Genomic DNA, 27,105 nt, shown 5'->3' with positions numbered 1-27,105 from the left:
TGACAAGTCCTGGAAGAAAATGAAAGCAGGCTGAACAGTTTTACAAAGAGGGAGCAGGAAAGCTGGGGGTAGTGGCACACACACCTGCCATCCCAGAACTTGGGAGGCTGAGGCAGGAGGATAGCCCTGAGTTTAAGGCCTCCTGTGCTACACAGCAAAGCCCTGCCTCAAAACAGATTCCCCACCCCCTGCACTGCCAAACAAAAAGTTTGGCAGCTCCTACCCTCCAGCCCTAATTTAGGGCCAGTGCCAGTGCTGACTCAGGCCCTGGCAGCTGCAGGGTAAACAGAAAACAAGCGTTGGCTTCCTGCCCAGGACACAGGACGAGCTGATCCCGCCACCAGGGACACCCGGCATGGGCGCTTCCCAGGAAGGGGTGATGTAACGGCTGGAGGCTCCCCAGCCAGGCCCTGCATCCTGTGGTCCCAGCAGGTGGGAGGCTGAGGCAGGAGGATGCCGAGAGTTTAAAGCCAACCTGAGCCTCACAGTGAGTTCAAGACCAGCCTGAACTGCATAGCAAGACCCTGTCTCAAAAAAAAAAAGAAAAACACCAAAACCCCACGATGTGTGATTCCACGCATGCGGGATGGGAAAAGAGCAGACAAAGCCATGGATGAGCTCGGTGGCCCCCCAAGAGGGGAGGAGGAGGACGGCAGCAATCGCTCATCCGTACAGCGTTTCTCTGGGAGGCACAGAACGCTGTAAAACTGACATGGGTGGATTGGGTGACATGTCAGTCATATCCCAAGCAATGTATCCTTTCAGAAAGACTCGTGTAGACAGAATGACAAAGACAGCAACACATATTTTGTCTTTTCTCCTCTTTTTAGTTTAGTTTAGGAGTTGCACTATGTTGCCCAGGCTGGCCTTGAACTCCTGGGCTCAAGTGATCCTCCTGCCTCAGCCTCCCAACTTGCTGGGACTGCAGGCATGTGCCAGCGCCCCTGGTTATGATCTAGTTTTCATGCTTCGATGTTTTCCACATTTTTGGAACCAGAGAGAGATCTGAAGAAAGTTCCCTGTCGCAGCCACACACGTGATCACGGCCCTGCCGGGAACATCACTTCATGTCCTGGGACCCCTGTCACCCCCGCCCTGACTGCAGGACGGCCGCTGGTGGAGACAGCACCAAAGCCGAGTCAGGGACAGCTGATGCCACCAGGGTGCGGCAGTTGGGCACCAGCCGCGCACACCCAGGCCCACCTGAGGCAGGAGCGCTACCTGTGAGCTCCAAGGTGCCTGCATCACCCCAGCTTTGGCACCCGTGTCCCCGCCGCACACCCCACGGTGGCGCATGGGAGCCGTGGGTGCCCTGCCCACCGAGGGTTACATCGCCATTGCTGGCTGCAGCTGACAAGAGGGCTTTGTGAGGGAGACCAACCGGGCGGTGCGTGTGCATGCACATGGACAGACAGACAGGGATGCAGGGACAGGCCAGGTCGGGTAGGGGCTGCCACCACCTGGTTAACGGGCCCCACCAGGGTGTGAGCCGTGACCCCACTGGTCCTTTACACCCAGAGCCAGGAGGGCAAGAAGGGCGCTGAGCGCTGCCACCGCCTGCCTCTCATAGGCCCCATGACCTGGGGCACGGACAGCCTCGTGCCTCAGTTTCCCCTTCTGGAAATCCATAGTGACAACAGGCAGCCAGCTGAAAACTCAGCGGCAGTCACCCGTGCGGGCAGGCTGCAGTCGTTACTTTAGGACTGCTCTTCGGGCCCCTCGGCCCCCCAGGCCCGTGCCCGTGTCCGCAGGGCCATCGTCACCTGCGCCCCTTCCACAGCCTCCTGAGGTCCTCGGAAGGCGGCGCTGCGCCCTCTGCAACCTAAATGCGGACGGAGCAGGGGCCGCGCCGCGCAGGGGTGGGCGAGCCCCAGGGTGGACGGGGCGGGGCCGGCCCCGGAGCCCCATTGGCTGCCCCGAGGCACCCGGGGAATAAAGCCGTGAGCGCAGCCGGGCAGCGCCCAGAACAGCGCCCGCGTCCCTCCCTCGTCCAGCTGCCCCTGCTGTTCACCCGCGGCGGGTAAGTGGTCCTTTCTCAACCTCACCCCGGAGCCGCATTGCCTGCGGACAGGAGCCGCCTCTCAGAGGGAGGAAGAGGGACAGAGCGGGTCAGGAAGGCAGGGCACCTGCGCCCTGGGGCCGTGCGCTGTGCCTCCATTTCCTCATTTGTAACATGGGGGCGACAGCAGAACCTGCCCACTAAGGGTGGCTGTGCCCCTCATATAACAATAGGTACTCTGTGGGACACTCCTGTAACCCCAGCACTTGGGAGGCTGAGGCAGGAGGATCACAAGATAAAGCCCAGCCTGGGCAACTTGACAAGACCCTGTCTCAAAACAAAAATTTGAAAGGGCTAGGGGTGTAGCTCTGTGCAAAGGTCCTGTGTGCACTCTGCAGCACTTGAAGCACTCTCCAGGAATTCTTTCACGCTTTGCGTAAGTAGATGACACCTGTATCCACCCCGCAGCTTATGGGAGCCAGCCACCACTCTAACCCCACCCACCCATCGGGCCAGGGGCATTTCCGGTGCAGGAGTGGGGCTGAGCATACACTGGCCGTCAGTGTCACAGGCGAGCAGGTGTGGCCCTGCTCAGGAGGGCAAGGACCCTTCCCTCATCTCCTGGGGAGTGACGGGAGGATGGCGCTGGTCCCAGGGGACCTGTCCATGGTACCTGGGCCTTGTCCTGAGCCTCTGGGCTTCCTCCTCCCAGCCATGGCATCTGGGGAGCCCCTGCACCTGAGGACCCCCCTCCGAGAGAGCATGGCCTTGTCCAAAGAGGCTGGCACCACTGTCTACCTCAAGATGGACAACGCCCAGCCCTCTGGCTCCTTCAAGATCCGGGGCATCGGGCACTTCTGCAAGACGGTACAGGACAGGGTCCCGGTGCCCTTGGCGGGGGTGGCAGGGCTCCTCCTTCCACAGGGCGGGGCTGGTGCTGTCACTAAGGAGCACCAGGGAGGTCCTGTGACTCTACATGAACCAAATACCCAAATCAGGGTATTTGGCTGGAGGTGCTGATCCATGAGGTCCCCACCGGGTGACCCCAAGGCCAGGTCACCTGCCCAAGCTGTGTCTCGGGGAGGAGGACACATCTGAGGCGAGCCAGCTCCTGGTGAGGGCAGGTGGGTGGGTGGAAGACATGGGAGGGGCCGGGTGGGGCGGGAGGCAGGCCTGACCCACTCTCTCTCCACAGTGGGCCGAGCGGGGCTGCAAGCATTTTGTCTGCTCCTCGGGTGAGTGGCTGCTTCCCTCCTGTCCCCAGCTGTGTCCAGGGCTGGCCCTTCGGTTCTCCAGGCCTGGTTTCCCCGGAGACAAGCGGTTGCACACATTTCCAGCAGCCCCAGAGATGCCAGGGGGTGGGGAGTCCAGAGCCACCCAGAGCCCCCATCGGACCCACCATCCTCTCCATCCCGACAGCGGGCAACGCAGGCCTGGCTGCGGCCTACACCGCCAGGAGACTGGGCATCCCAGCCACCATCGTGGTGCCCCGCACCACGCCGCCCCTCACCGTCCAGCGGCTGAAGGACGAAGGTGCCACCGTCAAGGTCGGGGGCGAGGTAAGTGCCAACCTGGGCAGCAGTGGAGAGGACAGCTGGCTGGGCCCAGGGCCCCAGGGCCTCACCCCTGTCGCCCCCTGTGACCCCGCAGGCGTTGGACGAAGCCTTCGAGCTGGCCAAGGCCCTGGCCAAGAACAACCCGGGCTGGCTGTACGTGCCGCCCTTCGATGACCCCCTCATCTGGTGAGTGGCGCTCAGGGCCACCCCTCGGCTGCTGCGCGGACCCCAAGTCTGGGCAGCTCCCGCGAGCGCCATCTGCTGGCCCGCCGCATGTGTGCAGGCAGCGAGGGTCGCCCCAGCTAAACAGCTACCACTAAACCCCAAAACCCGCCCCAGCCCAGGTCGCCCGCCTGGTGCCCCAGGGAAACCCAGCCCTGAGCTGCCACCATCCCTTGCCTTCCAGGGAAGGCCACACATCGGTCGTGAGAGAGCTCAAGGAAGCGCTGAGCGCAAAGCCGGGCGCCATCGTGCTGTCGGTGGGCGGCGGGGGCCTGCTGTGCGGCGTGGTCCGGGGGCTGCAGGAGGTGGGCTGGGGGGACGTGCCCGTCGTCGCCATGGAGACCATCGGAGCCCACAGCTTCCACGCCGCCACCACCGCAGGCGAGCTGGTGACGCTGCCCCGGATCACCAGGTAAGACTGTGGGGGAGGAACCCCACTTCACAGGGAAGGAAACTGAGGCCAGGGAGAGACTGGTACATAAACAGCTCTTGCTCCCTATTTCCAGGCTTGTCCCAGACCTTAGAATTTAACACTCCACACAGGAGCTCACAATGTGACTGAACTTCATTTCTGTCTTCTGGGAATCAGTCCAGAAATAGGCAGGCTAGAGGGAATTCCTTGAAGTCGGGGCCCCAGGTTTCTTGATTAATTCATCATCCTTATGGCCCAAAGTGGCTGCTGGAGTGCCAACTAACATCCACACTCCATCTGTTAAGAAAAGGGGAGCAAGGAGCAGAAGAATATGTTCCAACCTTTAAGGACAGACAGAATAAAGCTACTCCTTGACTTACAATGTGGTTGTATTTCGATAAATCTATCTTTCATAAAGTAAAGAATGACCTGAATACATCTAACTTCACTTAGCAGGATAGAGTGTGAGTTGTTTCCCTTTGTGATCAAATAACTGACTGCTGCTGTCCAAGCTGCATGTGAGAATTACACAATAAATCACCAGCTTGGGAAAAGGTCCAAATTCAAACTCGGAAGTACAGTTTCTACTAAAGTCATGTCACTTCCGCACCATCATACAGGTGCTCATAAATGGCAGGCAAAGCATCCTAAATCAGGGGCTGTACTTCCTCCTGCCTCTCATTGGCCAGAACCTAGTCACACTGACCACACCTAGCTGCAAGGGATGCTGGGAAGTGTGTCTACCAACCATGTCCATGTGTGGCTAGAACAGTCCCTGCCACAGATAGGGAAGACCGAGTCCAGCTAAGGACATCTAGATGTGTGAGCCCAGCACCTGGAACCTGCCGTCCTGACCTCACACCCCCAGAGTTAGGACAGAAGCCATTACTAAGCATCTGCTGTGAGGCACAGGCTACCTCAGGACTGAGGTGAGGCAGGGCCTCCCTAAGGAGATGAACTGGGCATAGGACTAGTGTCACCCTGGGGAGGCCACCAGGCCTTAATAGGACTTGGAGCTAAGGACCCTGCTCGAGGCCCGGCACTACTATTTCCTTGGTGAGTCACCTTGAGTACATTACATTTCGCCTGCTTCCCCTTCACGAAACCAAGCCGATTCATAGCAGGAGAGATGGAAGGAGATCACGCCATGGGAGGCGTGGCACCCAGGGCTTCAGGGAGCACCGGCCCTGTTAGCTAGGACGGGGAGGCCACTGGAAAGTCCCTCTGAGTGTGAGGAGCTGGGTGACCTCTGAAGGAGGTGGCAGGCAGACTCAGGGAGCAGGGGCCTGGGGAGGTCTGGGGGCAAGGGAAGGGGACCCTTGGGGGCCTTTGCTCCAGGTTAGTACAGAGCACAATGCAACGCCCTTTACCCAGGTCAAACACTGCCTCCCCTGACCCCAAGTGGCCAGGGGCCTAGAGCTTCGGCTCGGACAGCTGCAGAGGCTCCAGTGCCTCATGAGGGCCCAGACACCTTGGCATTCCCCTCTCCACCCCCCTGCATCCCCCTGTCCACCCTCCTGTCCACCCCCTCTCCACCCCCCTCCATCCCCCTCTCCATCCTCCTCTCCATCTCCCTCTTCACCCCCCTCCATCCCCCCTCCATCCCCCCTTCACCTCCCTCCATCCCCCTCTCCATGCCCCTCTCCATCCCCCTCTCCATCCCCCCTCCATCCCCCCCTCCATCCCCCCTCCACCCCCTCTCCATCCCCCCTCCACCCCCTCTCCATCCCCCTCCCAATCCCCCTCCATCCCCCTCTCCATCCCCCTCTTCACCCCCCTCCATCCCCCCTCCATCCCCCTCTCCATACCCCCTCCACCCTCCTCTCCATCCCCCTCTCCATCCCCCTCTCCATCCCCCTCTCCATCCCCCTCTCCATCCCCCTCTCCATCCCTCTCTCCATCCCCCTGTCCACCCTCCTCTCCATCCCCCTCTCCACCCCCCTCTCCATCCCCCTCTCCACCCTCCTCTCCATCCCCCTCTCCATCCCCCTCTCCACCCTCCTCTCCATCCCCCTCTCCATCCCCCTCTCCATCCCCCTCTCCATCCCCCTCTCCATCCCCCTCTCCATCCCCTCTCCATCCCTCTCTCCATCCCCCTGTCCACCCTCCTCTCCACCCTCCTCTCCATCCCCCTCTCCACCCCCCTCTCCATCCCCCTCTCCACCCTCCTCTCCATCCCCCTCTCCACCCCCCTCTCCATCCCCCTCTCCACCCTCCTCTCCATCCCCCTCTCCACCCTCCTCTCCATCCCCCTCTCCACCCCCCTCTCCATCCCCCTCTCCACCCTCCTCTCCATCCCCCTCTCCATCCCCCTCTCCACCCTCCTCTCCATGGCCCTCTCCATCCCCCTCTCCACCCCCCTCTCCATCCCCCTCTCCACCCTCCTCTCCATCCCCCTCTCCATCCCCCTCTCCACCCTCCTCTCCATGGCCCTCTCCATCCCCCTCTCCACCCTCCTCTCCATCCCCCTCTCCACCCTCCTCTCCACCCTCCTCTCCATCCCCCTCTCCATTCCCCTCTCCACCCTCCTCTCCATCCCCCTCTCCATCCCCCTCTCCATCCCCCTCTCCACCCTCCTCTCCATCCCCCTCTCCATTCCCCTCTCCACCCTCCTCTCCATCCCCCTCTCCATCCCCCTCTCCACCCTCCTCTCTATCCCCCTCTCCATCCCCCTCCCCATCCCCCCTCCATGGGCCTCTGCACATTTCCATCCATCTCTCTTCTCTCCCCTCCCCCACCAGTGTGGCAAAGGCCCTGGGTGTGAACAGGGTGAGTGAGCAGGCCCTGAAGCTCTTTCAAAAATACCCCATCTTCTCTGAGGTCATCACCGACCAGGAGGCTGTGGCTGCCATTGAGAAGTTTGTAGGTATGTTCTGAGTCCCCAAGCCCAAGTCCACTGCTCTGGGGACTGAGGGCTGCTCCCCAAGTGCCATGGAATCCTATTGCCCCAAGTTTTCCATTCTGATACATCCTGCCTAGGACATCCCATTAATGGGGGACAGTGCTACCATGGTGAAAATAGAAATGCTAGAGCTGACAGCAATAACTGAATGTTTAAAATGTTGATTCTGAGCTTCCTGGTGGCCAGGGTAAGAAAGGAAAGGGTAGTCTATGGAGTTAGATTTGGAGGTGCTATTGAAACTAAACTGTTTCTGAGTTCAGCCTAAGAAAGGGATAGCAAAGGAGAGAGAGAAAGGAAGCCTGGTGTGGGGGCACACACCTGTAACCCCAGCACTCAGGAGGCTGAAGCAGGAGGATCACTGCAATTTCAAGGACAACCTGGGCACTGCAGTGAGTCCAAGGCCAGCTGATGTACAGTGAGATCTTGTCTCAAAAGAGCGGGGAGGGCGGGGATTTAGCTCAGTGGCATACGCGCCTGTCTGGCATGAGGCTATGAGTCCAATCCCCGGTACCAAAAAAGGTGTGGGGGGAGGGGAGCGGTGGCTGGAGACGTAGCTCAGTGCAACAGCCCTGGGTTCAAATCTCCTCCCACCAAGAGGCGGGTAGTACTCTCACTCCCCTGTGCTTCCACTGCTCCGGCAGCCTCCGGGGCTAATCAGTTCTGCGCTGTCAAGGCCTTTGCGCGGCCCAGGCTATCACAGCCATCTTTCTGCTTCTTAGCTTTGCGCCTGGCCTGTGCTTGAGGGATCAAGAAGGGCGCTTTAGTCCAGGAATTCAGCCTACCGCAAGAGCTCGGAACTGATTGGTTCATGGCACCCACGTTCTGCCAATGGCCTGACAGTTCTCTTGGCTATGCTCGAGTTGATTGGCTCGTGACCTCCAGCCCCGCCCATGGCCTGACGATCCCCACCCCCGTCCCCCCCCTCCTTCCTTGCAGACCACGAAAGGATCCTGGTGGAACCCGCATGCGGGGCTGCGCTGGCCGCGGTCTACAGCCACGTGGTCAGGAGGCTACAGGCCGAGGGCAAGCTGCAGGCCCCGCTGTCCTCCCTCGTGGTCATCGTCTGCGGGGGCAGTAACATCAGCCTGGCCCAGCTGCAGGCGCTCAAGGAACAGCTAGGCATGAACAGCTGCCCAAGGGAGGACCCGGCCCGGTGCCCGCACCCTGAACAGGACTTGGGGTCTGGGGTGCACCTGTCTTTGGCGACCCCTTGTCCCCAGCGAGACTGTGAACTGGACATCTTGGGGGCCGCATGAGCACTCTGTGAGCGTCCTCGGTCACAACACACCAGGTTCCCCAGAGCAGGGTGGCACAGGGGTCCCCCAAGCGAGGTGACCCCATCGCAGGCTTCCCGCACCCGACGTTGAGGATCTGCCTCATCCACCTCATCCATTCCTCTGGAAGCCCGGCTTCATCCTAACTCGTTTTTCTAGTGTGCACTTTTTCACTGAGAGAGAAAATACCTATTTATGAAACAAGATCCTTGGAGAATTTTCTTTGCCATTTGTCTTCCTCCACGCCCTCTGCTCTCACTGTGGCTGGCACCGGCCCTCAGCAGGAGTCCACGTCCCACATGCAGTGCTAGAGACCCAGGAAGGGCGAGCTGTGAGGCTGGGGCTGGTGGTTGGAGGAGGCAGGGGGCCAGGGTAAGACACAGGTCGACTGCACTGGAGACAGCCAGCTTGGGGCAGGGGAGGGAGACAAGGCCGCCTCACTCGGACTCAAAGCCCTCCCTAGAGTATGGGGGAGCAGCACTTCGAGCCCCCATCCAAGGAATGTGTGCACCGAGTGGCTCCCGTCCGTGTGATAGGAAGCGGGGTGAACTGTCACACAAACCTGCTTCAAACATGGACCTCCCTCTCCCAATGAAATACACGTATAGAACCTGCAAAACTGGTTTGGCGGTATGTGCCCTTATTCCCAGCGACTTAGGGAGGCTGAGGCAAGAGGGTGGCATGTTTAAGCCCAGCTTGGTAACTAAGATCCCATCTCAAAACAAAAAAGGGGGCTGGCCATCTGGTTCAGCAGCAGACTGCTTCCCTGGCAAGTGCAAGGCCCTGGGTGTATGGATCGTACTGCAAACACACATGTACACACACACACACACACACACACACACACACACACACACAGAGTGTGGGGCTGAGAGAAGTCTTCTCTCCCAATTTGTGAGGTGGAGCCAGCCGAAGTGTCTAAAACTCTGTGTTAATATCCCACAATGTAATTAATGTGCAGCAAATATGTACTAAGTTTGTAAAAAATTTTTGTTTTTTTTTATCGGTACTGGGGATCGAACTCACAACCGCCTGCTTGCAAGGCAGGTGCTTATGCCGCTGAGCTAAATCCCCAGGCCCCAGTTTAAAAAATTTGTAATATTGCGGGGCATGGTAGCATACATCTGTGGAAAACAGTCACAGACGTTCTCGATCACATCTCACAAACACAGTGAGAAGTAACAAAACCCTGGCCTCTAACTTGGTTTTTCTCTGTGGAAGGGGCGCTCACCAGCGCCTTGCACACCTCGTGTGTACCGACCCGGGCACCAGCTCCTGGTGTAAGTCTGAGCTTCACTTCGAGCCTCTCTTCGGCCAGCTGGTACTCAGGGATGTGCCTGTGAGTGAAGGCTGGTCCTGAGGCCCCCCGAGGGCCGTGTGAGGCATCACTGCATGGAGCCCTTGGCCCACACCCAGGGGCTGGTCTCACACCCTCACCCCAATTCACAGATACTCGGAGGGGTTGCGTCCACAGCTAGGAAGAGGTGGGGAGCACAGGGGAAGCCAGGCCAGGCTCCTGGGCCGGGCACTCTGCTCCAAGCACAGAGCACGAGGATTCTGGCCCTCAAGGAGGGCTGTGTGTGGGGCAGGCAGGGAGGGACTCTGTCAGTCTGTACCCAGTGGTGGGCAGGAGGAAGGTCTGGGTGTCAACAGGCCCTCAACTAGGACCAAGAGCACAGGGGGTGCTCAGTGAGCACTGGGATGCATGGGGGAGTGGACGCACAGGCAGAGGTGTGCATGGATGAGCGGACGGACAGTGGATACGGATGGGCAGACGGACGAGTAGGAAACAACAGGGAAGGGGATGGAGTGCGGGGTGGTGTGGATGGATGGACAGAAAGACGGATGAGTGGACAGATGGATGGGTGGTGTAGATGCATGGAAAGATGGATGGATGGAAAATAAATGGGGAGATGGATGGAAGGGGTGACTGCAGATGGACAGTGGTCCATGAGTACAGACTGACGGACAGCAGGACGGACAGGCCGCCGGGCAGACGGCAAGAGCCCATGCGAGCGAGGAGCGGTGCCACCCCAGCCACCCCACCTCCCCAAGAAGCACTCAGGGTCACAGCCTCCCGTGTTTAATGTGGCACAGCCTGTGGTTTGGCTCCTACAGCAGGGGCTGTGGGCGCTGCCCAGAGACCAGGGGCAGGCCAGGCTGGGGGGGGGACGTGAGGCAGGAGCGCAGGGTGACACTCCCGCTGGCCCTGCAGGGCACTCAGGACGGGCACTCAGGACGGGCACTCAGGACCCTCCAACCACGAGTGGCCAGAAACTTTGGTTTTGGTTTTCAAGTTTCTGTCTTCAAGGAAGCTGCCAGGGAGGGGCGTGGCCCACTTCCTGGGGGGCAGTGGGGCCCCGCCCACAGTGCCCTGGGGACGAGCAGAGCAGGGGGACCACGGCAGAGACAGTGCAGATCGGGAGACAGGGCTGGCGCCTGCGCTCTTCAGGAGTGATGCTGAGTCGGCCTCTCCCTGCCCTGGCTCCCAGAGGGCGGACGGAGGCTCCGCGAGGGCGGGCAGGGGAGGGAGGCCCTGCCCGGGCTCCACAGCGGCAGCAAGGCGAGGGGGCACCTCAGCCCCACGACACCTCCACAGGGGCGAACTTCCAGAGGTCAGGGTGGCCCATGTGCAGCATGTCCCGGAAGGGTGAGGTGCTCCACTGGAATGCGGGCACCTGGTCCCACGTGGGGCCGCTGACGGCCTGCAGGCTCAGCGTCTTGGCCATTGACATGCTGGTCACCTGTTGGGCAGGAGAGCAGGTGGCTGAAGGGGGACCCTGCTGGCACCGTACTTGACCTCGGAACCCCATGCTTTCCCCGACCCCCAGCGGGCCCCTGCTCCCAGGTAGGGGCGGCACCTTCACGTCGATACCCCCGTGCGAGCGCTGGCGCAGTGCCGGGAAGGGGTAGGAGCCGTTGGCTGGGTTGAGGTCAGAGCGGGCAGAAATGGCGTTTTCCCCGTTGGGCTTCGGGCTGCAGGCTTCACACCGGGACAGGGGGTCGTGGAGGTAGTCGTTGTACCTGGAGGAGGGAAGGACAGTCACCGGGGAAGGGGCCTGGGGAGGGCCAACCCCTCGTGGTGGTGCAGCACTGTGACCCTGACAGTGCGGCCTTGACCCTGGCCTTCCTCCACGGCCCCCCCTCTGCTCCTGCAAGCAGCGCTGTCCGGGTGGGAGGGGGAGGGGTGAGGCGGACGGGAGGGGGGGAGAGGGAGAGAGAAGGGGGAAGGGAGCCTCGGCCCCCACCTCATCAGCCGCACCATGGAGTCCACGTTGTGCACCAGGGAATGGTTCCGCAGGAAGATCTGGGCGCGGGGGCTCTTGCTGTAGGAAAACCAGTCCCCGTACTGGGCCACCAGGGCCTGCAGTCCACTGGCATTGAACACAGACTCGAAAGACCTGTGAAGACAAGGTAGTCCCCCAACTCAGCTCACCTGGGCCTGGCTCTGGTCAAGTCCGTCGGGGCAGCAGCTTCGATGGTCGGGCTGGCGACAACGATGCCTTTCATTGTGCTGGGGGTGACTTGGGGGCAGCTGAGTGGGGCTCCAGGGTTTGCACCCTGGCTTTGCCGGGGCCCAGCTGGGGACCTTAGGAGAGCTGCCCCTCTCAGTTTCGGCCTCCAGACATGCACCATGGCTTAGGGCCAGGGCTCGGCCATCCCATGCCATGGTCTGCTGGGTGCCAGGACTGTGAGGTCACGTGAGGCTGGCCTAAGCCACCGTCTACATGCTTTCCTACGTGGCCAGGTGTGCGGCGGCAGCGTCAGGCACGTACGGGATGTTGTAGCTGGCCCAGTAGGTCTTCTTGTAGAGCTCCTCCGTCCTGTCTGCCACCACCACCATGCCCCTGCCAGGTAGGAGATGGGCACAGCGCTCAGGTGGGAGGGCACCCCAGCTCTGAGCCCCAGCCCCTCTGCAGCCCACCTCCCGGCACCCTTCCTGGCCGGCCAGCCCCTCTGCCCCAGCCCCTGCTCCCAGGGACTCACGGGATCTGTTCCAGGACGGTGAGCACCTTGCTGCCGGGGCCGGTCCTCCCGGGGGTAAATGCCTTGTAGTCCACGACCATCCACTGGTTATTGTACCTGCCATGGCCAAGGTGGGGACTGAATGGTACCCGGGCCCTGCCCCGGCCTCTCCGCCCACTGTGCCTGCCCTGGCATGTGGCCAGGTGTGTGGCCAGGCAGCCCTCATGCTGACACGGCAGCCTGACCAAGCCCTCTGTCTCCAGGCTGTCTGTCTGTCCTAGTGCACTCTATGGTTCTCTCAGGCTGGTCAGCATAAAAGTCAGCTCTACTGCCCAATGCCCAGCTCCAGCGAGTCTGTGCCAGGCCCACCTCTCACCCATAGCCTCCTCGGTGTGCCCCTCCCACTGTCCCCACAGCCTCAAGCACCAGGTGCCTCTCCTGCCCCACCTCAGGGTAGGAGCCTGCATGGGGTAGGAGCAAAAGCCTCCGCCCTGAGCCTCAGTTTCCCACGCACAGAGCAAGAACAGGGCTCTGCGGAGGACACGGGGCATACGACCCTGGCGCCGTCGGGCTCCCCGGGCCCCAAGTCTAAAGGAGGAGGCCGCAGGGCCAAGGCCCACTCACGTGCCGCTGTTAAGCCTCTTGAAGACATCCGCCCAGCTGGCCCCGTCCACCGCCAGGCGGTTGGCCACGGTGTTGCGCAGCCACTCGAGCACGCAGCCCTCGGGCTGCACGTACTTCCACAGCGCCGGGTTCCTGTTGCCGATGGTGGTCTCCAGGGTGACCTGGGGGCGAGGGCAGCGCTGCACCTCCCAAGCACACTGCCCTCAAGGGCCCTCAAGTGGGTGCTTCACACATCTTTCCTAAAACCTCATGTCCTAAACTGGATGTGGTGCAACCCTGTAATCCCAGGACTCAGCAAGCTGAGGCAGGAGGAGTGCGATGAGCCCAGGGCCAGCCAGGACTATAAGGGAGACTCTGTCTCAAAAACAAAAATAAAAACTAACTCCCTTCCTGATCCCGGCTCCTGGAGAGACTCAGGGCTGTGCACCCAGCTCCTCCCTGGGGACCAGCCCCTGAGGGAGTCCAGCCTGCTCTCCTGGGGGCCCCCTCCACCAGGCAAGATCAAGACTCTGCTGACCTTGATCCCTCTCTGGCATGGAGTAGGGAGGTGGGGGCCAGGCTGCATGTGAATTCACCCTGCACCACGGGTCTCCAGCCTCCAGAAAAGCCAGCATGTCCCCCAGGGCTACTGACCACCCCCGCAGGCCACTGGCCTGATGACACAAAGTAGAATAAAAATCAGGGCTGGGATGTAGCTCCCTGTGAACATTCCGGGTCCAACTGCCAGTGCCACAGAACAAAGAAGCCAAAAGTGAACGCAGCTAAAGACAGCGGTATTCACAAATTGATCAAGGACTGGGGATGCAGCGGACCGCGAAGGCCAGGAGTTCCACCCCCTAGCACTGGGAAAAACCCTATACCTGAGAAGGGGCCCACAGCCGCACAAAAACCATGGAAGACTCCGCTGCGAGGAAGCCCTGGCCAGCCCCTCCGGGGACTGCATGGAAGCGGCCCTGTCACGCCTCTGGGCTCTGCCAAGGGGCCCCTCACCCCCGCCTGGTCCTCTCAGGCCTCTTCCCACACCGAGACAAAAGTAATCAGCAAGGACAGGCTGAGGAAGAGCCCCTCCCGTCCTGGGAGGTTGCTGCAGAGAGCGGGGCTCTGCCTCCGGGCAGTGCTGCCCTGGCGAAGGCTGCTTGCCTCGGGGGTGGCGAGAGTGCCAGGAGCTGATTTCTAAGCGAGTCTGGACAGCAGCCAGGGCAAACAGCGGAACAACGGGAAAACAGCCACTCTGCAGAATCCTTGCCTCCCACCTCATGGAGGGGCTGCGGAGGAAGGACCAGGCTCTGGGCGGCCAGGCACGGGGGATGGCCTGCCCTTAGCACGGAGAAACAAAACAAGCGGCCATGGTGGTGCCTGCCTGCATCCCAGCACTCGGCTGCCGGAGGTAAGAGGGTCACCAGGAGTTTGAGACCAGCTTTGAGCACAGTGAGGTCAAGGCCAGCCTAAATTACTTAGCAAGTTTCTGACTTAACAAATATATAAACAAATTAAACAAAGTTGCCATAGTCAAGGATGTTTCCTGAGGTCGCCAAGGCCCCTGGTACCCCAGGACAAAGTTACAACTTAGAGGGCCTGGGCCAGATGAAGATTGGAGGCCCTGAAGGGGCCCAGACCCCAGGGTGGGGGGTTGTGTTGGGGCTGCACCCCCTTATTCTCCCCAGCTCCTACATGGCATCTAGGACAGGTCCCTGCTGGCCAGGTAACCTCCCAAGTCTCCCAGAGCCCAGGCGGGGGTGACTCACCAGCCCGCTACCCAGGATGTAGAAGTCGTCACCGGAGAGGATGGTGCCCGGGTAGGATGAGAAGACCACCTTGTTCCCCGGAGCCAGGGGGAAGTCCTCTGTGGGGACAGCGGCGGTGCGGTCAGGGAGGTCGGGGGACCCCTGCACCCTGCCCAGCGGGACTTGGGGCTTGAGGTGGGGAGGGCCCACACTGGGCTCCTTCTCCATTAGCCGACGGGGCCCTCGGGCTGTGGCTCTGAGTAGTGCACCGGCCTACAGGGGTGAGCCCTGGGTTCCAGCCCCAGCACTGCAAAATAAAACGAACAGAACAAAGACATAAAACCGCACAAACATGGTGACCACCAGTGTGAACAGCAGAGTTAGTTAACGATGTGTCCACACTGGTTTCTCTCCCATCACAAAGCTGCCTGCAGGACATGGCGCAGGGGCGGTGGCCCCAGATATCTGCAAAGCCACGGCTCTTCTAAAACCTGGGAGCCACTTATAAAACACCGTGTACATTCGGTGTGACAGTGCACCCTTCAGGCCCAGCCCTCTGGGAGGCCGAGGCATGCGGCTGCTAGCTCAAGCCCCGCCTGGGCAACTTCGTGAGACAGAAAACACAGAAAAGGGCTGAGGATGTAGTCCAGCGCGCAGGCCCTAAATTTCACCCTAGCACCTTAGAGGACGGTGAAAGATACATACATACAAGACAGCCAAAAACTCCAGATGGAGCCAAACCAAGCTGGCCACACTTTCCCCTTGGTGAGGAGAAGCCTGGGGGCCGGGGCGCCCCCCACCATCCCCATTCCCCACAGCACTCATACTGAAGCCGGTTACAACCAAAATCAAAGGGACTCTTTTTCCTTTGTGCTACCAAGACTTGAACCCAGGGCCCTCGTGTTGAGCCACTTGACCAGCCCTTTTATTTTTTGAGACAGGATCTCTCTAAGTTGCCAAGTTGCTCAGGCTGGGCTTGAACTTGTGATTGTCCTGCCTCAGCCTCTCAGACAGCTGAGATTACAGCTGTGCACCACCAAAAGTAATGTATTTATAAGTAAAACGTAAGGGGCTGAGGGTGCAGCTCTGTGGCTGAAGACCTCATCAGCACATGGGCTTCAACCTCTAGCACCCACAACACACTACAGACATCGCACGCACACGTAACACCCAGCAAGCAGGCCCGGGCCGCAGCTGCACACAGAAGAGGACAGACGCCAGGCACCTGTGGAGGAGGCAGCCAGACACCAGGGCACAAGCCAAGCGACTGCAGTGCTGTCCTGTCCCTCACCATCCTGCTGAGCGTCCCACACTGCTGGACCTCAGGTAGAGACCTCAGGCTAGGGCGCAGGCTGCGGCTAGCGTAGGGGCAGCAGCTCAGAGCTGAGCACCTGGGCCCCAGCTGACCTGCGCAGTGGCTGCCCTGCTCAGGTGCTGCCCCAGAATTCACGGCCATAGGGTCGTCTATAAAGCACCTTCGCTGTGATGATCTTCATGCTCGCCCAGGCAGAAGCCGGGATGTTTCTCAGTCGCGGCCCGAGCCAGAGAAGCTGGGTCACGGGAGCGACGCATTGTGAACTTTGCTGCCAGCCAGGTCCCTCTTTAGAGTGGCACTGCCAAAATGTCCTCCAGGAGGGGCGGAGACTTCGCCACGCCCTGCCGCCTCCGCCACCACCAAGTGCTAATTCGGGGGCTGAGGCAGGAGGTTCACCTTGAGTTCAAGGCCAGTCTGGACTGTATGCCAAGACCCTGCCTCAAGAACTTAAACTATGGCCAGGAAAGAGACACTGCAAATGTTTGGCAACAATGTTTCGGGGGCTGGGGCCCAAGGGAGACCAGTGGGGGGGGGGGGGCTTGAGCCTGAGCTTCCACTTGTCACCAGGACAGGCGGAAAGTGTCCATGCAGCATTCCTTACAAAGCCAGTTATTGGCAAAATGGCGAGCACCTTCCTGCGCCAGCATCCGCACCATCCGCAGTGTGACTGAGACTCAGAGAACCTGCAGCAGGATGGTGGCATCTACCCTTCCCCCTTGCTCTGGGCATCAGAAGGTGCAGTTTCATCCAGGCCCCAGCAGGCCTTCCCCTCCCTGTCAGATGTCACATGAACCAGCCTGGGCTCACCTGCTGGGTTTCTGCCCCGAGCTGAGGGTCAACCACAGACATGGGAATGACATCACCCGATCAGCAGCTCCCCCAGGGCACAACAGGATCCCTGGTGAGCCCAGCCCTACTCAGCCACATCTGGCCCAGAAGAACAAACTGCCAGCTGACCCCAGCCACAGGAGCAAGAGCTAGATGGGGCTGCTTTAAATTTGGGCTGCCTGATTATGCAGCAATGGCTAACTGATACAACTTATAAAAACGGAAACACATAAAGCGAAAGCAAGAGGAGCTCAGCATAGCAGCACAGCCTGTGACCTCAGCACAGCCTGTGACTTGGGAGGCTGAGGCAGGGGGTCCCAGTTTTGAAGCCAGGAGAGAGACCATGTCTCAAAGAAAGCACTAAAAGCCCTGGGGGTATAGCTCAGCAGCAGAGCATGGATCTAGTGTGCACCAGGCCCTGCTTCAATCTCTAGCACCCCCCAAAACGATGACGTGTTGGAATGGCTCTCACGTGATACCCATTGCCAAAGGAGGGGACCGGGCTGCTCACACGGGCGGGTGCACCGCGTCCACCCACCTCGGGGGCCCACCCGGAACTGCAGCTGGTACTTCTTGAGGACGCGCAGCATGTACTGGTAGGCGTTCCACGTGTTGTGGGCCACCAGCAGGTCCCGCTGGCCGGGCAGCAACTTGAGGAGGGCGGAGCAGGAGCCGGAGCCCAGGGTTGCCCTGGTCTTACTCTTGTTCAGGGCCAGCTCTAGGTCCTCCAGGTCACCTGAGATCTGCAGCAGTCTGGGGAGGCCGGGCACAGCAGGTCACTAGGTCTGCTGCTTTGCACCCCTTTCAAAGCTGGGCCACCAGCCACAGGGCAGGAAGGGGCAGGGCGGTGAGCAGGTGGCACTTACAGGAACCCCAGAGGCTTGATGGAGAACCTCCCAGTGGGGAAGCTCAAGTGGCCCTCGTAGCTATCCTCCAGGCCCTTCAGCTGCAGGAGGGTCAGCCGCACCTAGGGGAGGGGCAGAGGGAGAGTCACGATGTCCCCTGAACCCAGGGCATGGCCCAGGCATCAGGCCGAGTCGGGCAGGCCCAGCACACCCTCCGGGCTTCTGCCAGCCTTGAGTCCTGCATGCCAGGCACCTCCCTGCTTTTAGTCACCTCCGCTAAAGAGCCCGGTTCAGAAATCACCTCCATCTGGAAGCCTCAAAGCCCACCCAGGCCCCGGCCGACAGCAGCCTGTTCTGGGGCCAGGCGCTGGCACAAGGCTGCTCTGGGTGCCTGCCTCCTGCAGCCAACTGCTCCCCACGGTCACCACTGTGCCTCACCACCCTGGACCCTGAGTCTGTCACCACATCCTTCACAGGCAGGTGGATGAAGGGGTGGTGGATGGAAATGTGGGTGAGCGGGTAGACAGCCTGCCCTGGGGAGGGCATAAGCAGCAGCACGGACAGTGGAAACTGTCCCAAGCAAAGGAAATGGCACAAACGTAGCCTAAGGTGCTGGATGTACAGCCTGGCACCCACAGCAATAAACTGTCCTGGGTAATTCGCTGTTAACCCCTTGAGGTTTTAAGGGATCTATAAATTAACCGACTTGTTGACTCATGACCAAGCCCACAGTCTGAGAGCAAAGCATCTGACCCAGACTCTGTTAGCCGCGGCTCCCCCAGGAAAGGCAAACACAGTTCCCTAAGCCAGAACTTTCCCGGTGCTGCAGACAGATCCCCACAGGCACCGCAGCCGCCCTGCCGCTCAGGCTCCGTAGCACACAGTACACAGAGTTCTCAGGAGCAGCTGTGTTTCCAGTTCTTCTTGACAGGAGCAAGGCAGAGGGCTGGTGAGGCCGGCGGGGATGGGGAGGTTGCGCTGGCGGGGAGGGCGGGTGGGTCCACCTGGTGCCAGTAGGGGCAGTCTGGGTGCAGCTCCATCTGCTGCTGCATCCACTCCAGGTTGGTCTCCAGGAAGCTCTTGAGCCGCTCGCAGTAGCCAACCTCATACTCAAAGGGGCCGCAGTAGTTCACCATCGTGTTCATCCAGTGCATGTAGATGAGCTGCAGGGCGAGGGGCCGTGTTCAGGCTCAGCCCCACCGTCCCCTCCCTGCAGCCAGCACTGCCCAGCCCCCAGCCTCAGCAGGGCCCAGCCTCACCAAGCTCTCCTGCTCAGGAAGCCTTGTCTACAGCACCCTGCACCTCCTCTCGTAGTACGGGAGCCTAGTCTACCTATGTGTTCTCTTGCTTTTTTTGAGACAGTGTAGCCCAGGCTGGCCTGAGACTTGCAATCCTCATGCCTCAGCCTCCTGGGTGCTGGAAAACAGGCATGCCCACTGCACCGGATTCCTAAGTAATGCGAACCCTAACCCTCCCATTCTGCTCTAAACAGCAAGGCCAGGGCAGGGAGCAGACAGCAGGGCCCCTTGCTGACCCCATGAGGTAAGACACACTGGCCTCCACTGGGCCTTTGGAGGCCGTGGACATTTTCTGCCAGGCATCATGTGGGCGAGCCTCAAATGGTCTGTGCAGAAGGGGGAGACCTGTAGTCCTGTCCTGCATGTCCTTCAGAGGTGACAGAGAGCTGATCCCAGGCCCAGGAGCAAGGCCATCCCAGCCATGCACCCTGAGGCCAAGCGGCCTGGCCATGGACTGGGACTGGCTAAGCTGCTGGTAAGTTAATTCTCTTGGGTGCTTCATTATACTGACATGGAGCTGATTTATGCCCTCATTTGATAACTGAGGAAACTGAGGCACGGGCAAGTGCTTTGCCCAAGCTTGCCTAGGTAGTGAATCTAAGGACTAGGATTGGAACCTATGTCCAGAGGCACATCTGTGATTCTCATGCACTGAGCTCACCAGGCAAAGGGTTGGGGGACTTCTGGTCACACCCCTACCCCACTGAAATTCAGTCATGTGTCACTGAGAGAGCTGTGACAGTGCCCACTCATCACTGCACAGGGACACATCCGAAACCTGCTTAGCCACTGGGACTCCAGTCCTCCATCAGGCTGGACTCGGGGACACAGCTGGGGTCCACTATCCCCAAGCAGGCCACTGCCCCTTAGAATCGATCTCTTCCACCTTGAGCAGCAAGAGCCCAGTATCTGACTCTTGGCCAGACACAAGGACCCCGGGCCAGAGCCATCTGACACTGTGCCCAGCTGCCAGGTCGGCATGTATAGTTTACAAAGGGGTCACACTGGAGACAGCCCTCATCCTCTCCCCTGGTCCACCTCACACCCACCCCAGATGCCCTGCAGGCTCCCTGCGTCTGCGCCCCACCCCAGTTCCACGGTGCTTTGGGCTGCTTTGAACACTTTGCCCTATCCCTGCATCACCTCCAGCGGGCACACCAGAGCAGGGACAGCTGGTCCTCAGGTGCATGCCAGCTGCACTCCTTAATGCCCACTTATTTTCCAGTCCACAGCCTAACCCACTGCACAGGAGACGGCCGCCACCTGCAGCCCTGCCCATGCTGGACAGTGTGTGACTGTGACAAGTATCAGGATCAAAGTCAAGTAAAGCAAAACATACTGCTTTAAGATTCAGACACACACAGCTAAAATCAAGTGACGATGAGCCAGCTGTGCTGCACACCTGTCACCCCAGCACTCAAGAGGCTGAGTCAGGAGGATCCCAGGTATGCACCCAATCAGACTATTCACAATGAAACTCTGTCTCAAAGAGCAAACTAAAATCAACCCTCCCAGGGAACCGCTTGGCAGGGGAGGCACCAGCTGTGTCCCAGACGCTCAGTGCTGGCCTCACCTCCTCTGACACGGAGGCCTCCACCACACCAGCTGCGTAGGCCTGCAGGCTGTCATTGTAGTCGCCGCTGGTGCCCAGCTCCAGGAAGGCCCACCTGGAGGACAGGAGGGACATGGTCAGCGCAGGGTCTGCTCGACACTCCCCAGAAGGCCCATCTGTCACCTGTCTGTGCACCATCTTCGGGTACCTGTTGGGCTAAGTCCCTAAAAGAGGAACTGCTGGGTCAGAGCACAAGTGATTCTATTTTATTTGACCTTCTACGGTACCAGGGAGTTGAAAGCGGGAATCCTGTACCACTGAGCTACATTATCGTCTCAACCCTTTTTATTTTGAAGCAGGCTCTGCTCGTGTTACCCAGGTGGACTTGACCTTGGGAATCCTCCTGCCTCAGTCTCCCCAGCAGCTGAGATTACAGCTGTGCATCGTGGCGCATGGCTTTCTCAGCAGCACCCTGGGAATACCAGCGAGGCTGGACCTGCAGCTGTAATGGTGGATGGGCTGACTCTGCAAAGAACAGACTCCTGTTCTTCTGCTTTTCCTTATTTCTCTCTCTCTCTGTGTGTGTGTGTGTGTGTGTGTGTCCTGAACCTGGGGCCTCAGATACACTGAGCAAGCTCTCTTAACATTGGGCTGAACCCCACTTCCTACTCCTCATTTAAAATGCTTCCTAGCTGAGGCAGGAGGATCATCACAGGTTGCAGGCCAGCCTAGGATACACAGGGAGACTCCGCCTCAAAAGAAACAACAACAACAAAAAGATCCCTATCAATATTTTTGGACTAGCACTCAGGAGGTTGAGGTAGGAGGATCATGAGTTCGAGACCAACCTCAGCTATAAAGTGAGCTCAAGACCAGCCTCAACTACAGAGTGAGAACAAACAGATATACTATAAAGCTCAAAATCAAGTAAAATAAAATATGTTGCTTTGAGACTCAGACTCAGGCAGGGAAAATGAAGTGAGCCATGAGCTGGGTGTGCTCACATGCACCTGGAAGCCCAGCACTCAGGAAGCTCGGCTCATGAAGGTGACAGTTGCAAATTCGAACAGGGGAAAACAGCTTATGTGCTTGCTTTTGCAGTTCTGAGGAGCCAGTTTGTACAGAGCTATATACCCAGCACTTTTAAATGTTGAAACAGGATGCTGGGCATGGTAGCACACTCCTGTAATCCCAGTGCTCAGGAGGCTGAGGCAGGTGAGTGATTGCAAATTTGAAACCAGTCTGGACTACAAATTGAGCTGAAGGCCAACCTGAGCCACACAGTGAGACCCTGTCTCAAAAGACAAATAAAAGTTGAAACAGGATCTCTTAGTCACTAAGCTGCCAAACTTGCAATCCTCCTGCCTCAGCCTTGCAGAGTGCAGGCATTACAGGCATGCAACACCATGCCTGCCGAAAATATTTTTAAAGGCCATTCCTATTAGGAAAGCAGGGCAAAAGAAAGATTTGAGAGACCTCCAAGGCTCCACCCCCTGGAGGCTTTAGGACAGAGTCAAGCTCAGATAAGACTGCTCCCGGTGTGACCTAAAGTCACCAAAAAGTTCAAGGGCAGGGACAACGCTTCGAGGATGACACTCTGGAGAGAAGATTCAAAGGATCTACAACTGTCCTTCAGCAAGTGAGCCTTTTTTTTGCACCCTCAGGTGCCAGACAAAAGGAATACAAGGCCCAGAGTCAAAAGCTATGGCTACCAGGGTAAAGGATTCCCAGAAGAGGTAAAGCTGCTCTGGGTTTTGAAGCTTAATTAGGAATTTGCCAGGTAGAAAAATGGAGGAATATAAAAGAAAGCCTATGCTCTGGATGTTCCAAAGCAAAGAATGCTGCCGGGGCCAGCGGGAGAGGCCGAGTGCGAGGTATCAGCGAGGCCGGGTTGGTGGATGGCAGCCCCAAGGGAGTGCTCAGTGCACTCCACACCCACTTTTCTCTCGATGTTCTCAAGACCTCATGGTAGAGCCTTACACTCCTCATCTTCCAGGTATGGGAAACAAAGCTCAGAGAGGTGCAGTCACACGCTCAGGGCCACACAGTAAGAAGCAGAACTAAGATTCTAAAGCTTGGCTCACTGCAGCCGGTGGAGTTAGAGCCTGACTGGAGGTTAGAAAAGGACCAGGCCAGGGATCAAGTCGGAACAGAGCTGAGGCCAGCTGGGCCGAGGTGGAGGGCTGAGAAAGAGGTAGGAGGGCTGAGCCTGGGAGAGGAGGGCAGCTCACAGCAGGGGCTGCAGCCAGCAGGCCCACAAGCCTGGGGGGGGAATGCACACAGAAACACTGCAACAGACCGCAGAGACACAACGTAACAAAGAAGCAACTTGAGCATAATACAGAATTGCAACAATCACTAGGAAGAATGTGGGAACACAAAGAAACAATGTAACACACAGACCTCCATAAGATCTACAGGAATAAGTAGCAAGGACATAGTCCCTATAATAAGCACACAGACACAATGTAACAAGTGCATAACCACTGAACACAAAGAAACAAGCTGGCAAGGAAGAGGCATTCCACACAGAGGACCAGACTTCCGCCCCTCCCCTTCCAGAACCGCCCTTGCTGTCCCTGGCTGTGCACCCTGTCTACTCCCTTCTTTCTCCAGGTTAATATTAGCCAAGTGGCTGTACTTGGAATCCTGTAGGCTGGCTGTAGCTTGGCCCAAGGTAACCTGTGGCACAAGCACAAAAAAAACTTCCTACTCTTAACCTGCTTTGCACTCAGCTCCGCTCCTGTGCCTCAGTGTTCTGAGACTGGCACCTCCAACAGGTCAGGAGTTTCTTCCCATTACAGAATCAGTTACGTGAGTTTTTAGGGGAACACAGCGCCCATCAAAGAAAAATATGAATCATGAACTCAAGCTAATGACTGATGTAATTATGAGTAACAGGAGAAAAACAAGCAAGGAAATTAAGATTTTAGATTTCAAGGAAGGCCAGATTGCGGGCCCGTGGTCCCAGCTACTATGGTAGCTGAGGCTGGAGGGTTTCAAAAGTAAGACCAGCCTGGGCAACTTGGCAAAAACCTGTCAGAAAAGAAAAGAGAAGAGAGAAAGTCAGTGAGGCTTCCTCTAAACTGGGTAGAAAGGAGAAGCGTAAATGAAAAGTGGTTTCCGCCACCAATGCTCCTGCCCCCAGACACAGAGCCATGCATAACGAACGTAAGGACAGTCATCACCTGTTCCCCCGTCCAGACTTACTCTAGGGAGTAGCAGTGTGATTTGGCCTGTGTGGGTTTTATGCACTTTGCCTGAGTCCTCAGAAATAGATGTAGTGGTGCCTGTGATCCCAATACTCAGGAGGCTGAGGCAGGAGGATCACCATGAGTTTGAGGTCACCCTGGACCACATACCAAGTCCCTGTCTCAAGAAAAAGAACCCCAAAGCCGTGGCACTTGTCCAGCTGTAAGTTTTTTGGAAGGTGGGCAGAAAGCGCTCCCTAGTGGGGTTCATTTAGCTCTGAGCTGCTGGTTGCCACCCCAGGTCATCATGGGGTCTGAATACAGACACAGGATATTAAACTCAAACCCCACTCCTGCAACACACCCTGTCTTCTGACTACAGCTCCCCCGACTGCAAATGGGAAGATTCTGACCTCAGCAATGGCCACTGGAATCCCTCTCAGCTGTCCTCAGTGAGAACCTAGAAGCGACTCTAACCCACTCACCAGTCCAAAGAAAAACTGCAGCCCAGGTGCGGTGGCACACCCCTCTAACCCCAGCCCTCCGGGAGGCTGACAGGACGATCACGAGCTCAAGCACAGCCTGGACAATTTAGTGGCTTAACAAGACCGTCTCAAAATAAAAAGGGCTGGGGATGTGGTAAGGTGTGAAGATCCTGGGTTGCACCCCAGAAGGAAAAAACAAAAACAAAACCACAAAAACACCCCCACACATACCCTGGCTGCCACCAGGGGTGAACTGCTAGCAATTGGGAAGCTGAAGCAAGAGGAATCGCTACATAGTCAAGGCCAGCCTGGGCTAAAAAGTCAGTTCCAAGGCCAGCCTGTACCATACAGTGAAACCCTGCCTGAAAAAAAGAGCAAGGGGGGAAAAAAAGAGAGTGTTTCTGTAACTTGATGTTCTTGCTGACATCTGCATTTTATTTGGAGATGACGTGCTTTTTGCCTGCTAGCTTCTCAAATTACTGACCTCAGGAGATAAATATGGTCAATATAGTTTTGTTTGGTTCTTAATGCACTTGTCTGGCAAAAATTAAAAAGCTGGCAGCACTGCATCTCTCTCCCCAATAGCGCCCCCAACCCCAATCATCAGGGCAGCTAATGCTCTCAGGCAACTTGAGGGCCCAATCCTGGCACCTCATGAGAAACAACACGTTTGAAAAAGCCAGACCAAGCTGGGCACAGTGGTGCCTGCCTATAATCCCAGCACTGGGAGGCCGAAGCAGAAAGATCTCAGACTCACGGCCGGCAGCAGTCAGGAGGGTTGAGGGAGAGAAACGTGGAAGAGCCCTGGATTTAACTCTCAGGCCTCTGTTTCCCCAACTATCAAGTGGGAACAAGGGACACCTGCTCCTTCCTTCCTTCCTTCCTTCTTTCCTTCAGTGATGTTTTCCAGGATTCCACTGGACTTCCCTGCCTTCTCAGCCCCACTGGGAGGTGAAGAAACAGGAGGCTCAGAGAGGTAAAGGAATTCACCCAAGGTCACACAGCAGTGGACTTGACCCACAGTCAAGGAATGTTTCCCCAGTCCTATGGGTCCCATGACTGAGAGCCACTGGGCCCGGGAGCCTCCCCCCATTGGCATCCAGGCAGACTTCTGGCCTCTTGGTTCTGCAGATGGGGCCAAACCATGTGGTGAGTCAGCAGGGAACAGCTCACCACATTCCAGAGCTCCACCACCAGACACATGTGCTGAGGTTTCTTGTTTCTTTTCTTTTTCAGTCCTGGGGATTTGAACCCAGGGCCTTCACAATGAACTACATCCCCAGCTCTCCCTCCCCCTTTTTAAAAAATTTAAGTCACTACTTGAACTTGCGATCCTCCTGCCTCAGCCTTTGTGAGTGCTGGGATTACAGGCGCGTTTCACCAAACCTGGCCACCTGCCACACAGCTCTGGTCCCTCCACAAATGTGAATCTACTCTGGCCTCCTCTCCTTAGGACCCTTCCCAGATCAGCCCCACCCAGTTCGCATCTGCACCAGCCTGTAAGTGCCACCACCAGAATGGGGGTGTCCTCAGAATTCCAACCCTGATACCTGCAGGAATGAATCAGTGCGTGCCAACACCCTGGTGCAGCACTGGAAGGCTACTCCTGCTGCATGGGACAGTGTCACCACCTGCGCCCTGAAATATGCCCGGGCGGGGGGGGGGGGCCTCACGGAAGACTCACAAAGTTCCCCTGGCACAACCTGGATCCAGACTTTGAGTAAGACCCTCCCCTGTCCACTTGTTCCACAGAGTAAGCACTGCCCCTAGACCTGATCAATCCTAGGTGCCTAAGCCAAGCACCAGGACTGTGAACCCATGTGAGTAAGCCACTCACAGCTTTTAGGGGCTGTCAGCCAGCCACCCACGGCCACCCAGCACCTTGGCAGGATCTGGGGCACAGATGGTGCAGTGGGCGCCCAGCTGGGCAGAGAGGTGAGGTGAAAGACGCGTCGGCATGACAGCCTGGGTCCTGAAAAGGTCGGTGGTGGGCACAGGCAAACCAAGGACTTCACCGTGGCCCAGGGCAGAGGAGGGCGCCTGTGTGACTCCGGGACCCCGCAGCTTTGCGAGCCCTGGCACGGGACTTTCCCCGCCATCCTGATTCTGCTGTAGAGGCTGGGGTGGGGGGCACTGGCTCCCCAGCCACGCGGGTGCGCTCTGGCGTCCCGGGGAGCTGTCCCCACTCCTCGGGGAAGCTGAGCGTGCAGAGCAGGGCGGGAGCACCGCGCGCCGAGGCAGAGGCAGCGCTGCGAGCTGCGGGCTGCAGGGACAGAGCTGCCGCCGCCGTGCGTGCGGGCGGGCGCGGGACGTCCCGCCTGTGGCGCAGGCCCCACTGCGCACGCGCGCTCCGGACCGGGCCGCGGGCGCGCCAGGCCTTACCCAGTCTCGGGGATGGCGTTGGTGAGGTTGGCCCAGGCCACCGCCCCGGGCTGGAGGCCGTCCACCAGGCGCAGCTGGCCCGACGCGGCGTCCAGCAGCACCGAGCGGCAGGCGGCCGGCACCGGCCCGTCGCGCGCCCCGCGGGGCCCCGGGGCCGGGACCGCGCCCGCCAGGCGGCCGAGGGACAGACCGACCAGCAGGCACAGCGCTGGGGCCAGCGCCAGCGCCCGGGCCCGGACCGGGCGGCCGTCGAGGGACACGTACGTGGGCGCCGCCATGACCGCGCCCGCCCGCGCCTCAGCCCGGACAGCGAGACGCGTGCGGGTGGGCGGGGCCGGGGCGGGGCCTGGGAAGGCCTTCCGGGGTGGGCGGGGCCTGGGCGCCGTCCGGGGCGGAGCACGTCTTAAAGGGCCCCGACGCCCCTTTGAGCACAATCCAGCTTCTCTCCCTTCCCCTCGCACTTTTTACTTTCACACATCATGCCTCGAGAGTTCTTGGAAAAATAAAGCTCGTATACTTTTTATCGTTTG

The 27,105-nt window shown here is 58.7% G+C and overlaps 2 protein-coding genes and 1 long non-coding RNA gene across 3 annotated transcripts; 2 read left to right on the top strand and 1 right to left on the bottom strand.

The window, feature by feature from the left end:
• The first annotated feature begins 1,891 nt into the window (after window positions 1-1,891).
• On the top strand, window positions 1,892-8,582 carry Sds (serine dehydratase). Its single transcript, XM_023564651.2, has 8 exons — window positions 1,892-2,020; window positions 2,712-2,866; window positions 3,195-3,234; window positions 3,419-3,558; window positions 3,650-3,741; window positions 3,962-4,189; window positions 6,931-7,055; window positions 8,028-8,582. The coding sequence occupies exons 2-8, from the start codon at window positions 2,714-2,716 to the stop codon at window positions 8,345-8,347; spliced, it is 1,098 nt and encodes a 365-aa protein (XP_023420419.2). The 5' UTR covers window positions 1,892-2,020; window positions 2,712-2,713; the 3' UTR covers window positions 8,348-8,582.
• A 1,850-nt stretch (window positions 8,583-10,432) lies between these two features.
• Window positions 10,433-26,882, bottom strand: Plbd2 (phospholipase B domain containing 2). The gene is made up of 12 exons (XM_003461358.4): window positions 26,576-26,882; window positions 20,539-20,632; window positions 18,672-18,830; window positions 17,689-17,789; window positions 17,361-17,575; window positions 14,701-14,798; window positions 12,956-13,116; window positions 12,353-12,448; window positions 12,142-12,213; window positions 11,614-11,766; window positions 11,227-11,389; window positions 10,433-11,109 (listed from the first exon to the last, which is right to left on the bottom strand). Exons 1-12 carry the CDS (start codon window positions 26,851-26,853, stop codon window positions 10,942-10,944), a joined length of 1,758 nt encoding a protein of 585 aa, XP_003461406.1. The 5' UTR covers window positions 26,854-26,882; the 3' UTR covers window positions 10,433-10,941.
• LOC134470636 (uncharacterized) lies at window positions 13,645-25,518 on the top strand. Its single transcript, XR_010039638.1, has 2 exons — window positions 13,645-14,342; window positions 20,191-25,518. It is a non-coding gene; the product is annotated as an uncharacterized LOC134470636 (long non-coding RNA).
• Window positions 26,883-27,105: the final 223 nt, after the last annotated feature.

The sequence above is a fragment of the Cavia porcellus genome, unplaced genomic scaffold (assembly GCF_034190915.1).
Source record: "Cavia porcellus strain 051 isolate PalLab524CR breed Dunkin Hartley unplaced genomic scaffold, mCavPor4.1 scaffold_16, whole genome shotgun sequence".
NCBI lineage: Eukaryota > Metazoa > Chordata > Mammalia > Rodentia > Caviidae > Cavia > Cavia porcellus.
The sequence above is the reverse complement of the archived record's forward strand: the minus strand, read 5'-3'. Positions and strand labels throughout refer to the sequence as shown.

Excerpts from the sequence above, each read along its gene's own strand:
- Sds (XM_023564651.2), top strand. The coding sequence starts at position 2,714 with ATGGCATCTGGGGAGCCCCTGCACCTGAGGACCCCCCTCCGAGAGAGC. Across the intron at positions 3,742-3,961 it reads TTCGATGACCCCCTCATCTG|GGAAGGCCACACATCGGTCG; the intron begins GTGAGTGGCGCT and ends CTTGCCTTCCAG. Across the intron at positions 7,056-8,027 it reads TGCCATTGAGAAGTTTGTAG|ACCACGAAAGGATCCTGGTG; the intron begins GTATGTTCTGAG and ends CCTTCCTTGCAG.
- Plbd2 (XM_003461358.4), bottom strand. The coding sequence starts at position 26,853 with ATGGCGGCGCCCACGTACGTGTCCCTCGACGGCCGCCCGGTCCGGGCC. Across the intron at positions 17,790-18,671 it reads ACTGCCCCTACTGGCACCAG|GTGCGGCTGACCCTCCTGCA; the intron begins GTGGACCCACCC and ends CCCCTCCCCTAG. Across the intron at positions 17,576-17,688 it reads ATCAAGCCTCTGGGGTTCCT|ACTGCTGCAGATCTCAGGTG; the intron begins GTAAGTGCCACC and ends CGGCCTCCCCAG.